General features: G+C 43.4%; 1 protein-coding gene across 3 annotated transcripts in view; it reads left to right on the top strand.

Moving 5' to 3' along the window:
• The window catches only part of ARHGEF28 (Rho guanine nucleotide exchange factor 28), a 285,499-nt gene that overhangs the window by 130,609 nt on the left and 139,988 nt on the right, over window positions 1-14,902 (top strand). For all 3 annotated transcript variants that reach the window (XM_077759946.1, XM_077759948.1, XM_077759947.1), the window contains exon 7: window positions 4,568-4,640. In XM_077759946.1, coding sequence (XP_077616072.1) covers window positions 4,568-4,640 — 73 coding nt within the window. The remainder of the gene's footprint in view (window positions 1-4,567; window positions 4,641-14,902) is intronic.

Here is a 14,902-nt window from a genome sequence, read left to right as displayed (position 1 = left end):
AGAGAGAGAGAGAGAGAGAGAGAGAGAGAGAATTCCAAGCAGGCTCCACACTGTTAGTGCAGGGCCCAATAAGGGACTTAATCCCACGAACCATGAGAATAGGATATGAGCTGAAATCAAGAGTTGGCCCGATGAACTGACTGAGCCACCTAGGCATCCCTGATTTTACTTAATTTTTATTTAAAGCCATTGTATTTATGGTTGTTATACGTGAAAAATACCCACTTCTGGGCTTTCTTAAGGCTTAAATCTTGTTAAGCATTTGTCTCAGTATGTTGGTTCTTCATGAATGGGAGTGGGCATTTGAAACCCGTTCCTTTTCAAAGGCCGGTTCAAACACCAGCCTTCAGTGACCTCATAGCATGCTCCTGTCAGAACTGAAAAAGTTTCATCTTCATTATTTTTAAATTTTTTGTAGAATCTGGAAGAATATAAAGAAAATTTACATCTTTTAATTATCATGAAGCAAGATGTTATGAGTAAAAAACTTGAGTCCATCTAGTTGACAGTGCTCCAGGGTGTCATGGATTCACTCACCACATGCCCTGATGTTCTGTGTTCTCAAGCAAATCCTGGAGCAAGACACAAGTTTCATGACTGTATAGGCTTTACAAAGGAAACCATTGGAAAAAATGATACTGTCATTTATCACAGCTTTGGCTCTTATAAAATGTTTCCTTCATATAATTAAACTGCAGATTTAGTTTAAAAAATTGCTGTCAAAGTTTATGGTTGGTTTAGTCCATATATAGGTTTTTATTTAAAGAAGTAAAATGAGGGGCGCCTGGGTGGCTCAGTTGGTTAAGCATCTGACTTCAGCTCAGGTCATGATCTTGCAGTTCGTGAGATTGAGCCCCATGTTGGGTGCTGTGCTGACAGCTCAGAGCCTGGAGCCTGCTTCATTTTCTGTGTCTCTCTCTCTCTGACCTTTCTCCACTCTCTCTCTTTGTCTCACAAAAATAAACATAAAAAAATTAAAGAAATAAAATGAAACATGCTCCTCAGTATGAACTACATTCCTTTGTTGGGTTTTAGGAAATGTATCATTTGCTGGCAATACAGTATTTCCTCATTTGCTCAAGAATGCTTGTCATTTAAAGATACTAAAGCCATCAGTTGTCCCTTTGTCTTCTCACCCAAGCCCCCAGGGGCAGATACTCTGACCAGGCCAAGCCATGGCCTTGAAAGCAACATTGCTCCCGATGTTCTCGGCTCCCTGCACCTGTGCACTGGCAGAGCTCAGGAGCATGTGTGTCCTTAGATGGGGTGATCTGGTCACAGTGCGGCACCTGGTGACAAAACTTTTAAAAGCAATAGGGCCTACCCTGTATATAGCAAAAACTATGAACATTTGTTTCATTATAAAAAGTGACCAACTTCTGAGGCTGGATTCATGATTTCTCATGACACGTTGGGGATAGTGCTGAGGACTTGGAAGCTGTAGGGTGAGATGTCCGCGTTCGGTAAATGATGGTAATGGATTCAGTACCAGAGGCCAAATGGAAATTGCTTTCCAGTTTCTTGCAGATTGTCATTTTATGAGAAGGGCTGGATAGAATGGTAGAAGTTGTGTGGCTGGGTGGTGAGCGGAGGAACAGGAAGGGAAGAGAGCAGAGATTCTTGAGGTTATTGTGATTTCTAAGAAAATCTTTGTTTGTGCTTCCTGGATCACAGCTCCCATAACCTTTGGGATTTTGAAGAGTTGACAATGATATAGGTGTCTTTTGCTATGTTAATGAAGTGACTTTGGGAAGGTAGCTAATGTTGGGGACTGTGATTATGGGGTTGGAACTTTCTTCCATTCCACCCTCTGACCTGGGTGGAGGGGTGCGGGCAGGAGATGGAGTTCACCAGTGGTCAATGATTTAATGGGTCCTGCCTATGTAACGAAACCTCCATAAGAACCCTAAAGGACAGGGTTCCAGAGAGCTTGTGGGTTGGTGACACAGGGAGGTGCTGGGAGTGGTATGCTCCATGAGAATATGGAAGCTCTTTGCCCTTTGCCTATACCTTAGTCCTTGTCCCTGAACATACTTTTATAAGAAACCAGTAATCTGGTAGGTACAATGTTTCTCTGAGGTCTGAGAGCTGCTGTAGCAAATTAATCAAATCCAAGGTGGGGAGGTTGTGGGAACCTCTGATTTATAGTCACTTGGTCAGAAGTACAAATAACAACTGGGACTTGCAAGGGGCATCTGAAATGGATGAGGCCAGTCTTGCTGGGTAATCAGAGAATTGCTCCTTGGTAAGGAACCTCCCCTCCCCCGCTCCTGGAATTGGGTCCAGAACCCTGACAGACATCCACAATAGTTCATCCTTACCTGTCCTACAAAATATTTCCATAGTATTCTGGAATTCGAAGTTTTCAGTGGTATTTCTTTCTGGTTTGTTGCTATTTAAAAGAAAACAGTTGATGATGGTTACACGTTGTCTATGCTAAAGCTTTATAATTTGGGAGAACAAATATATAATTATGTATAGTAATAAAGTATTCATGTTCTGTTAAATCTTAGATGTGGAAAAGTCTGTTTTTTACATAACAGGTGTAGATGACTTTGAGGTACTAATTTATTCTTAAGGAACTGAATCATGGCCTTAGTCTTGTCAAGGAGGCATCTTGAGTCTCGGGATCTGGTCAGGGCTTAGGTACCTGCAGCCCTTCTAGAACAACAGCAATAAAACCTTGCTGCAGAAACCTGAGTCTGCTTTACTGTAGACAAGAGCTATTCAGGAAGTGATCCCATTCAGACGCCATACTTGTTAAGAGTTGTAGAGGATTCATCTTAGCCCCTTGCATTATAGCTGACACTGGTGAACTGATAATTTGGCAGTAAACATCGAGTGTTAAAAAATGCCAAGTTGGTGCTAAATATCCAAACAGTAAACATATTAGGAAATGAGATAATAGGCAAAATCTTAGGTACATTTTCTAACCATGCTTTAATTTTCTCATTGTAACAGAGTTGTTGCTGTTAATCAGAATGTTGAGAATTGAGTTCTAGAACTTGGCTAACATTAATAATAATTTCAGTTAGGAAATTAAAGTGTTCTAAAATTGCATCGAAATTTGCTCAGAAGAATACCAATTACATTAATACCTGCCATTTACCAAAAAAGAAGTATTTCCTTCAGGTTTTGCTTTGTAATCAGAAACTGGCATTGCCTGATGCCCTTTTCACACAGGCTTGCCATTTGTCCTCACTGAAGGACTAGGATTTCAGTGTCAGGGCTAACCAGGCGATTAAGTAGGCTGGTGGTTGTGTTTGGCCTTGAGCCTGCATGGCGAGATCTCTTCCCACTGTAGCCACTCTAGATCCCATCTCCTTAGCCTCTCCCAGTATGTACCTGGTCTGGTCCACCCTTTAATTCCATGGTGCCCACTAGAAGAGAGAATATTACATCTTGGGGATAAGGGTGACAGCAGTTGACAGCTATGGAAGGTAGGTAACTGGGTGCTTGTTTCCTGCCCCCTTTGTGGTTTGGTTAAGTGTGTATGTTTTCTTGGGTTTTTGTTGTTGTTCTGGCTGCAGGATGTTCTTATGAAATAGTCAAGGACAAGGCATTTGATACACTGAGTTTAATTAATTAATAACATGCCTATGATGGGGCGCCTGGCTGGCTCAGTTGATTAAGTGTCATGATCTCACAGTTCATGGGTTCTAGGCCCGTGTCGGGCTCTGTGCTGACAGCTCAGAGCCTGGAGCCTCCTCCCGGTTCTGTGTCTGCCCCTCTTTCTGCCCATCCCCCACTCATGCTCTGTCTCTCTGTCTCTCTTTTTCTCTCAAAAATAAATAAACAATTTTTAAAAAATTAAAATGTCCATGAGGATTCAGGGGTCTCGGCCAGCTGTAGGGTTGCCTGCCCAGGTTTACTCATGCATTTGTTCTGGAACATGTCTTGTTGCAGTGTTGGGCTATTTTACCACTTGGCACGTCAGCACGTAATTCTGTGGCTCTTCGCATTTCCCTGGCCACGGGGGATCCATTTGAAAAGAGAATGCAGAAGGTTCCGGGAGGGCAGCTACTCTCTAAGGGCACCTACTCCCTAAGGGCACCAGCTTGGTCTCAGCCTGGGCAGCCTGCACCAGCATATGGTGGTTTGCAGCCCAAGGCCAGTGGTCATCCTGGGCCCTCTCTCTGATGGGGGTCCCGTCCCCAGGACCCTTGTGTTGTATGGCATGGGTAGAGGTTGGTCAGGATGGGCACATGCATAAATAGTGGCTCTTCCTTACAGTGTCATGATTTTCTGTTCTTCTGCCCCCGTTTTTGATTCATGCATTATTTTCTTGAGGACCTTCCGGTTGTGACATGGAGAAGCAAGCAGTAGAGCATTAGTGGCAGGGACACTTTCACCCCATGCCCCTGGGTTCCCCCCAGTGTCTCTCATCATCATCTTGGGGCGCCGCCTCTATGTACTCCCGGTGGCTTTACCCCTCCCTGTCTTTCCAGACCTCCCCAGGCCTTGCCTGGCCTGTCTCTCTTCAAGACCCATGCTTGTGATTTCCATCTCCTTGTCCCATTATCTCAAGCCTCCAGTTGTTTTCAATAATCTGTTTTTTCTTTCTTAGGCTCTTGAAGATCAAGAAGCCAGGCCGGAGGAAAGACGTGCCATGCCCGCCAGTGCTGTGGAAACTGAAGAAGGTATGCAAGCTCCTTCCCCCACACTGGGGAACCCAGAGAGTGCTCGGAACTAACAGGTTAACTGGTGGTTAAAGTAGTTAGTGAAGCACAGTGGAAACTAATTCCTTCCTTTTGCTTTCTGTTGAAGAATATTTTTTATTTTTCTTTGAAATTAGGTGTGAGGATAGGGTTATATATATATGGGGGCATGACTACATTATTATTTAATTTCAGGATAGTGGAGGGGCATTACAAAATATCTATTGTGTAAAGGGACAGTAGTTGGATAGGGCTGGAAACCACCATATTAGATGCTGGCATTAGGGAGAGAAGCCAGGACAAACCCATTGCCCCTAAGCCAGTGTCGTTGACTACTGGTTAATATATATTTTTTTAATTAAAAGGATTTTTTTCTTAAGTTTATTTATTTTTGAGAGAGAGAGAGAAGAGCAAGGGAGGGGCAGAGAGGAGGAGGCACAGAATCCGAAGCAGGCTGCAGGCTCCGAGCTGTCAGCAGAGAGCCTGACATGGGACTTGAACCCGTGAACTGCGAGATCGTGACGTGAGCCAAAGTTGGACACTTAATGAACTGAGCCACCCAGGTGGCCCGCTGGTTAGTATTTTTGATTCTGCTTGTAACTGGCCACGTAGACTAGTTGCATTATAAGTATTTGTCAGCTGTTAACATCTTAAACTCTTTGCCTCCGTGTTTGTTAAAAAGTAGTCTTGGAGGAGGAGGTTTTGTAGCAAGGTGCTGCAAGTCCGTGTGCCCATATTGCACACACTCGAGGGGTAAGGTGACACACTGAGCTTCCTGCTCAAGCCGGACCTGCTTGGGCCCCTGTGGAGTTGCCCTCACTCGTGTGTCCTGTAGATGCTGTGCTGGTGGCACCAAGGAGCCGAGGCTTGCCCTGCCTGTCTGAGAGGCTGTGGGCGACTATGCTTTCTCCTGAAGTCCTGTAGGAAAACCTCTTTCTGGTCTGGTGTCAGCAATGCTGGCTTCTCCTGAGCATCTGGCTTGCTTTTACTGCTCTAACAGTAACTTCCCAGGTTTTTGTTTTTGTTTTCCTTGAAGCTGGTTGAAAAAAACAAAAACAAAGACTTGGAGCTAAGGTTCTCACCTGCAAATATGTAGGGTACTGCTAAGTTCATTTTTGTATTAGCCTTATTTATTAAGCTTTCACCCTTGCTTTTTCCTTGTGATTTTTACTTGTGTGTGTTTCTTTTCTAATCTACCTTTAAACTAATTTAGAATGAAGTAGAGTCTGAATGAAGTCTTGCCCTTAAGGGGTGGACAGTTGGCATTAGGACAGAAAAACATGTTGCCCCCAGTATATTATGATAAGTGAAACGGGAGTCATATGCCAGTAGTCTCTGAGAGCTCTGTGGCTTCTGACTGTTAGCAGGGAAGGCTTCCTGGAGGAGGTGACCCTGCAGCTGTGATCAAATGGAGGGAAGGGAGTTTGAGACAATGGAAATATTTGTAATACGGAGTTCTGAACCACAGGGTGAATTGAGGGAAACGCAGATCATTTTGTAGTCCTGTCGATTTCGTGTGTGTGTGTGTGTGTGTGTGTGTGTGTGTGTCCAGTGACACAGGCTTGAGGGGGAGGCATATCAAGCTGGCTTGCACACAAAGCAAGGAACTGGAACCTCACCCTGACAGCTGTGAGAGCTGCTTCAGGCAAATTAGATTATTATTTTCCAAAGATCACTCTGTGAGAACGTGAAGAATGGATTGGAGGAGTTGGAGTCAGGGGTGGTTGCTGCTGTAAGGAATACAGAGGAGGGTCTGCACCACAGCACTGTGATGACAGTGGAGAGGTGGGGACAGATGGGGACCACCCTATGGGTGTAGGATGTCAGGTGGGTGTCAGCAGTGAGGGAAGGGGTGGATTCCTCCAGTCCCAGTGTGTTCGTAACTGGGCGAGACCTTACAGGAAGCAGCATCATGACAAAAAAAGTTACTCTGTTGTGTATGGTTGAGTTTTATGGGTCTAGGAACAGCCATGGTAAGGTACCTGAGGTTATACAGCCAATAAGCAAAAGAATTTGGACAGAAACCCAAGCGCGCCAACCCCAAAAAATTAGTGTGTGTAGTACATAGACCCTTGTAGGCAACGCTTCGATTTGTATATGCTTGGAGGACACATTACAAACCGCACGTCCCTGCAGAGGGCAGTATTCAACCAAAGTGGAAATACTCCCATTAGTTTTTGTCCATTCTTAAGCCTGTAGACCCCTCACCTGGAAGAAGAAAACATTTTGAATGTCAAAGTATGCTTCTTTTCCTTCTTTAAACCCCAAAAGCAAACCTTCCCTTTGTGATCTACTAGGAGAGTCTTAAGAGACTATGTTTTTCTGTTCCTCCTGGGGCAGTGGGTGGGGTGGGAGGCTCCCAGCTTGTATCCGTAGCTGCCATTGATTAAAAGATGACAGTGTTATGCTGGAGATCAGCTCTGCAGTCCCTGTTAGCGTGATAAATGCTGTCATCATTGCCTTTGAGCCAATTATGTTTCCATAGTTTCATGATTGTAATCGTACTGCCAGCAGGATGGGACGTTATTCCGAATGAACTAAATAAATAGCCAAAGAGCCTTCTGATTTTTTAACATGCTGAGATGAATAAGCTAATGATTAGTATTTATTACTCTACCAACTGACACTGTTTTGTCCCTTGCCGCCTCCATCCTTATTTGATCTCCTGTTCTACGATTTCCTAAGAAGTGTCGGAGAGAACACCAATCTTGGGAGATGCTCTGATAAATAAGGATTCTTGGACCAAATAGGTTAACAAATGCACTCTATGAGACTTTTCATTCATTCTGGGGATTGAGAGTACAATAAATGTTTTTCAGCTTCTATTGAACTTGTTGCAGTCAAGACCCCCGTGTGACCTTATTTAATAGTTCTCTAAATGGTTCATGCAAGAATCCCCTTTAAACAGTACTTAGACCATCTCATGGAGGTGGTCCATGGAAGGAACTTGGGGGGATGTTGCTCTCCCTCATTTCTACTGTTCCTGCCCTTTCTAGACCATATTTTCTTCCTCTTTCATGATCATATGGGTCCTCCATCCATTAGTACAGATGCTCACCCTGGGAGCCTGGTAAGGGAGGTGTTTTTAAAACTCCTCATGGTCACCTTGAATATTCAAAACACCTGTGCCTTGCCCCCACCCTGCTGTGCTTTTTGGTGGTGTTTGGCAGGTTGATGACTGCTTAGAGCCTCTGGGGCGACGGTAAACAGAACGATTGCAGTACGATTGACCACTAGGTGACTCCATTTTCTTTTATATTCTTCTGTAGTTTAAAAACAAAACACTTTGTGATCTGCTAACTGTCTCCACTTCTGTGTTAAATAGTCCCGTACTTTGTTGGCTTCTCTCCGTTAATTATGTTCCACATTTTCAGTAACAAGGAAATCGGGAATGGGAGCTGCAGCTTGAGTTCTCCTTACAGAGGACCGAAGGGAGAATACTTTCCTCTGGGCTAAAACAGCAGTTCACAGCAGGGCGGAGAGGCTTCCTCTTCATGACCCTTCGAGAAAGGCAAAAGGCGGGAGAGGCTATGGATGCAAATGCAAGGCGATGTCTAGGCAAGCAGATATGAGCCCCGCAGGCATAGCAGTAGCTAAAAAGGCAAAGAGGAAAAAAAAAAAAAAACCAACCCAATCTCAAGGAGTTTACTTTTATATAATTGCACTCCAGTATTTGTTGAGTGCCTGACACACTGATCGAGGTGCTGGGCATGCAGCTGTGAGCTGAGCGTAATTTGTGCATTCCGGTGATCACTGAGAGGGACATTGCTCGGAGTTGGCAGTGTATTTTCTCAATTGTACACATGAGAAGGTAGCACAGAGAGGTCACATAACTCGTCTCATGTGACCCTTGCTCAGGCAGTCAGAAGTCTGGCAGGTAAATTCTCTTAACCTATCATAGTATAGAATAGCCACTACCCTTATATAATGGAACACTTACCTATTTCTTTGTTGGGCTGCTGATTGAGAGTTTTCTCCAGCATTTGTATGATGGAAAAGTGTAAAATTGGAAGCACTGCTCTGAAATGAGCTCTCTTCCACATGGCTGACCTGTCTTATAAAGTCCTTACAAGGATTTATGACCCACATGCACAGGCATGTCTTGATGACACACACCAGCTACAGGCAGATCTACTAAACCCTCAGCTCCACCACGGTCTCACTTCTGAACACCATGCAGGTTATTCATCTGTTTTCTTGGGTGCAAAATGGTGGGGTTGGGAGTATCATTTAATCCTTCATAGTAAGGCTTACGTGAGAAAATACAGGTAGAGCCCCTGGACTAGGATCTGAACACGGATGCTTAGCCACAACTAGTTCATAGCCCTACTAGCTTGTTACAAGTGCAAGTTATAACCTGTGCTAGGGTGGATTTAGTGGTAATCGTGCATGTGTTGGGACACCAGGACACAGCTCTTCCTGTCAGAGTAACGAGGTAAGCAGCCCTTTCATCTGCGTGTTCCTTAGATGAGGTTGCAGCCCTTCTCTGCGTGCTCTGGGTGAGTGAAAGGTAAGGAGGGAGTTGGGTGGTGGATCTTCCTTATTGGAGTATTTCCCATGAGTTACTGGGAAAACAAGAGGGCTTTTATGTGTGCAGAGTTTCCTTTCCAAGATTCTTCATTTTAAATATTGTAACTGAATGTCTTTTTAGAAGCGTTGAATATAATTCCAATGTTTGTCAAGATACAGGTCTTTTAAGCCTGGCTGGCTGGAACCTGAGGTGTTGAGGGCTTCAGGACAGCAGTTGAGGAGGCTGTTTTGTGGGGATGGTTACTCAGTTGGACACAGAGTTCTTACCTTAACCCTAGTGTGGTGTATCCATCCAAGGACTTGATCAGGGCTTTTCACCTGAAAGTCAAGCATTTAGGCTTCATAAAGACAACTATAAATCATACCCTGAGAATGTACTTTCCAGCCCGAGGAAGTGATTTGAAATTGTTTATGTCATCTTAAAGGGTAGCTCAGCCTTTTCTGTACTTTCTTTAGAGACTGACCTCACCCGTCTTCTTTCTCCTGTCCACAGAAGTGAATGGGTTTCATCGTTAAAGGGACAGGGATAAAAATAGCATATCAACCTACTGTGATGTACCTTTTGTTTATTATTATTATCATACTAGTATTTTCTCACACATAAGGAAAAATTCTTCTCCTTGCCTCCCCAGTCAATTGCAGAATTAGAGAGTGGTAGTGTGAGCTGAAAAGAATCTCAGATTCTTCCAAACTCCACTAGATGTAACAAATTCTGTTCAGATGTGCCTTGGATGCTGTTCCAGCCGGGTCAGGTTGGCAGGCTGGAGACAAGGACTTGGATTAACTGACTTGTATTATGAGTCTAACACAATTGAAATAAGCTAAAGTTGGAACTCTACAGCAAAGAAGCTTCTTTCTTGAGTTGAATTAAATCTAAGTGGGAAGTCATCAGGACAGAAGAGTATTCCAGACAAAACTGAATGTGATTTATACCTTTCAAATATGACTTGCCTCATTGTATTCAAGCAGTTGAGTAAATCAGAAAAATGATTTTCTCACCTTATTTGGAGATGTAATGATTTAGAGTTTCTGCTTACTTGATGGTTGTAACTACATTTTTGGGCTGAGGGTATCTTTTTATTTTTTTTTTTAAATCCCCACGACTAAGTTCTTCAGTCTCTGAAATTTTATGGGGAGTGGGTGATGCACACTGGAGACCTGAAAAACAAAACAATCACCCAAAACTATATCCTACAAATCTATTGAATATAGTTACCATATGACCCAGCAATCACACTCCTAGATACATCCTCAGGCAGAATGTAAACCTACATCTCCATAATACAATGTATGCAGGTGTTCATAGCAGCCTTATTCATAACTGCCCAAAAGTGGAAACAAACCTAAATGTCCATTTAGGAATGAATATACAAAATGTGGTCCATGCACACGATGGAATGGCGTTGGGCAATAAAATGGAATGAACTTCTGGTACATGACAACATGAATGAACCTTAAAAATGGGAAATATCCAGAATAGACAAATCCGTTAAGAAAGAATGAAGATTAGTGGTTGCCTTTGGCTGGGATGGGAATGGAGGCAGTTGGGGAGAAATGGGCTGTGAGTGCTAATGGGTACAGGGTTTCTTATTGGCCATAATGAAAATGTTCCTGAACTGTAATGACTACAAAAGTCTGAATATGTAAAAAATCATTGTGTACTCTAAATGGGTAATTAGTATGATATACCTTAAAGCTGTTGAAAAATAGCTTATAGGGAAGAAGTATCTACTAAAACATTAACAGTGGTTTTTATTGATTATTTTGATCTTTTCAAAAAAATTTTTAATTACTCTGGTGGCCTCAGAAGGTGTCTTAAGTCATTTTAAAACATTTCAAAAAGATGTCTTAAATTCTTTTTCAAAGGTTGCAGAGCGCACCTATGCAAATTACATTGTAAAATAACATTTGGAATTGTGTCAGGGCAAGAATCTCTTCCTTCACCTTGATGTCCTCTCCCCACCTGATCCTGTGTCTCTGCAGGGGTCCAGCCAGGTTTGTTCACCTGAATGGACTCTTAAGGCTCCTAGATGAATGGGGCTCATGCTGATATTTCTACAGATAAGTGCCTTTTCGTTTTCTCCCAGTCCATATTTATACTGGGAAGTCCAAAAGATAGGTTTTACTAGCATTCCCACTTTTAGGAAAACATGGAGTAATTGGGATACTGAAACAAAAGGTCACAGTATTAAAATGGTCCCTGAATTAAGAGTAGGAAGGAAGGCTTCTCGAATTTGTTCCCTTCGCCATTTTAGTTCTCTGGCATTTGCTAGTCCGATATGCACTCTGGGATAAGACATTAAAATGATACGTGGAAGTGATGTTATATAAGGGAAACACCAGTGCATGACTAGAAAGGAAGGGGTGGCTTTTGTACCCAGCTGGAGGAGTGGGAGGGTGCAAAGGGAAAAGTGTTCATTCATCTGATCAATCTGGCAGGTTACAAGTTGGGATAAACAGTGCTGGTATTGAGAGTGTTTGAATTAATATTCCAAAAAAGCAATTTTTTTTGGAATCCAACTGCATTCCTTTCCTGGTCTGACCTACAGTTTGCCTAATGATCCACTACGTCTCATCAGCTATTTTCGGCCACCAGATTAGGTGGAGGAGAGGAGCATTTTACTCAGTGCCTTTAATATGCTAGGCACTCTGCCCGGCACTGGGGATTCAAGTGTTGGGCCAAAAGCAGTTTGGACTCAGCCTTCCTAGAACTCAGTCTGTTGGGAGAATAGGATCCATTTGAAGCCTGTGAACCGCTCAGAATTCCTTTGGACCTTTGTGGAGTAGGCATTGCAGGCTGAGAGCATGACCCTTATTTCCAGTTGTGCTTTTGATAATGCTCTGCAAAGGGAACCCAGTTGCGGACTTGACTGTGGACAGCTGAACCTGAACCAGGGCTGTAGCAGCAGTAGTTGGCTGGCTGTCTCTGATCAGGATTGATCGATTGATCAATCTATCTATCATCTATCTATCTATCTATCTATCTATCTATCTATCTATCTATCTATCTATCTATCTATGCCTTCTTTGTGGGAGGAGTCAGATGGCACAGCAAAGGGTAGTTAAAGGAGACCAGTCATCCTGTACTTTCAGTGTAAGCTTTTTTGCTTTGTTTGAATATAGCCTTGGGCTCCCATTTTTCAAAAGGGGACAGTAAGGCTTAACGCAGAGTTGAGATCTACTAGGCTCATCTGTTTCTTAATGAAACACTGGCAGGAATCATAGAGCTACTTAACCCTGTTTTGTGAAAACCCTGTTTGCTGGTGCAGTGTCTCTGGTGAACATGACTCCTAGAGGTTATTTCTTCCATTACAGTTTGGCAATAAGAAAACATGTTTGTTAAGTTGGGTAAATCGGATTTAGAGGGGATAATCCTGGGTGGGCCATGAAGGCAGGATTCATAGGCCTTTAAAACAGAGTAGTTTGAAGTTACTGATAGCATTGTCTGCCGGACGTTGCTATAGCAATGAGTGGTTTGATTGCAAGGTGCAGTTGTGGTAAGGGGAGTGAGTGTAAAAGGATCCTGGTAATTTAGCAGCGTCTCTCCTCAAACAATTTGATTAAACTCCAGTGGAATGAGTGCCACATTCTTTAAAAGCTCTAGGATGAAGTTGTGTATACACTTAGGTTAATTAATGATACATTATTATCCTGAATCCATACGCTGCCACAAATGTTTGTAACGATGTTTGGGTAACGGTCTTATAACTTGGAAAATTATTTTTAAAGTAATGATACACATTTTGTAAAGATGTGCCCCTTTTAATATAGCCTGGAACAAAAGAAAAATGCAACAGATGCAACACAAAACTGTACGCTGACAGTGTGCAAAGCCTGGAATTTGGAGAGTGGCAGGAAGCTGGGATCTGAACATATGACCAGAGTGGCACATCTTTTGTTACTGGATTTTACCAGGCACTAGGGCTGTCTTCATTAGCACAGTCTTGAATAAAATGTGTGCTGTTGCGTTTAATCACTGCTGTAGGTACATAATTGTTTAGAAATGCAGAATCCTGATTTAAGAGCACATGGTCTGCAAGGGCTTTACAGGCATATATAATGGTGCCAAAGCAGAAATGTGTGTGATTCTCCTGGAGTCTGTCTATCAGAAGTGTCCATTGAAACTTTGCTTCTGGCTCCTGTCGCCTTCTTTAACATCGTGGTGCTATTTCCCCCCACCTAGCCGGCTTTCAGGGTTTGGGTATGTGTGCTTCAAAACAAAACCCCTAATATTTTCTACAGGTGCTTCACATCAATTCCTGCACCTGTATAACAGGACAGAAAGCTTTATGTTAGTGTTTTGAATTTTGAAACTTAAGCAGCGGGCTTTTAAAGGGTGAAATTGGCTCCTTTTGGCATTCCTGTTGCTGACCATGTTGTTCCGCAGACGGTACTCTGCTGCCACCTGGAGGCCCTTAGTGGGCTGTGCATGTAAAGGTAGGTAGGGATCCAGGGAACAAAAGCTGCCCAGGCTGGGTGTCCGTGTGCCCCTCCCCCCTGCTGAGGTCAGTTGACATGACCACTTGAAATTGAAGCTATTATCTTAGCATTTTTCATTATAGATCTTGTAAGGATTCTGAATTCAAGGACAATAAACTATTGTGGAATATAAATATCTCCTTACTTGTTAGTAAGCACGAAGTTTCTATTAGCAAATTAAAAAGAACACCCATCATGACAGTAGAGAGTTGACTTCTGTGCTCTGTCCTTGACTTACTAGGATTTTTTAGCAAAACGCCTTATACTTTGTCTAAGCAAAAACAGGAATGAAACTCCTAGCTTCGGTGCCTAGCAGCAAGGAGAGCTTGAGTAAATCGACCTGGAAGGTCTGGAGCCTTAGGTGACTTCAGTTAATGGGAATGGCAAAGCAGAGTGGCGAATAGTTAGTTAAGTCAGGTTTCCCCAGAATTGGTGTCAGGCAGGGCCATGGTGGTAGGGCCCCTGAGGGAGGGTTCAGGGGAAGCCGTGGGCCCACACTGTTGTGTGTTAATACACTTGGTGGTAAAGATTTTTAGCCGTCTTCCCTTGCTGGGAGGGTCCGACACTTATTTTCCCCAGGCCCCAACCTGGTTTGGGGAGTTACATATCAGCAACAGTGATTCTTGTTTACGGGCCACTGTGTGGGAAGAGAATTAGGCAGGACCCAGAAAAAAATACCCTGTAAATAAGCCTTCCTGTTTAGCCCAGAACATCCCGATCGCTGATATTTCCAGGAAAGCCTTTATTCAGAAAGAGGGTGCTCAGCGTGCCTGTGGCGTGTCTGTGCCCAGCCTGGCATCATCTGTGGTGGGAGCCCAAGGGTTTTGCTGGCATTGTCGGCTTTTAAGGACGCCCGAGGAAAGGCCGGACCTCATCTGGAATGAATTAGGCTCTTTTGAAACATGCAATGTGTGGTATTTGAGGAACTAGACGTGGGATTTCCTCAGGTAGGTACTCGTCATGTCCTTAGAATCTGGGCTATTTTGAAGAGCCTTCGTTCTGTGAGCAGCCTTCCCTCTGAATCCAGCGCATTTGTTTATTTAATGCTGGGTTCCCACCCGCCCCCTCAGGATTTCCTGCAGGAGGTCCTGGGCTTGTTTACCTCTTGGTTCACATAAATATTACCAGAGTGTGGTAGCTGAGCTGTCAGATACTCTGCTCTGTGGAGAGTTGATTTTTAAGAAGCCTTCTATAAAAACCTAGCTCCATACAGAAAGTTCCTGGGCTACTCATTT

The sequence above is a fragment of the Crocuta crocuta genome, unplaced genomic scaffold, assembly GCF_008692635.1.
Source record: "Crocuta crocuta isolate KB4526 unplaced genomic scaffold, BGI_CrCroc_1.0 scaffold162, whole genome shotgun sequence".
In the NCBI taxonomy this organism is placed as follows: domain Eukaryota; kingdom Metazoa; phylum Chordata; class Mammalia; order Carnivora; family Hyaenidae; genus Crocuta; species Crocuta crocuta.
This window is presented reverse-complemented; position numbering and strand designations above follow the sequence as displayed.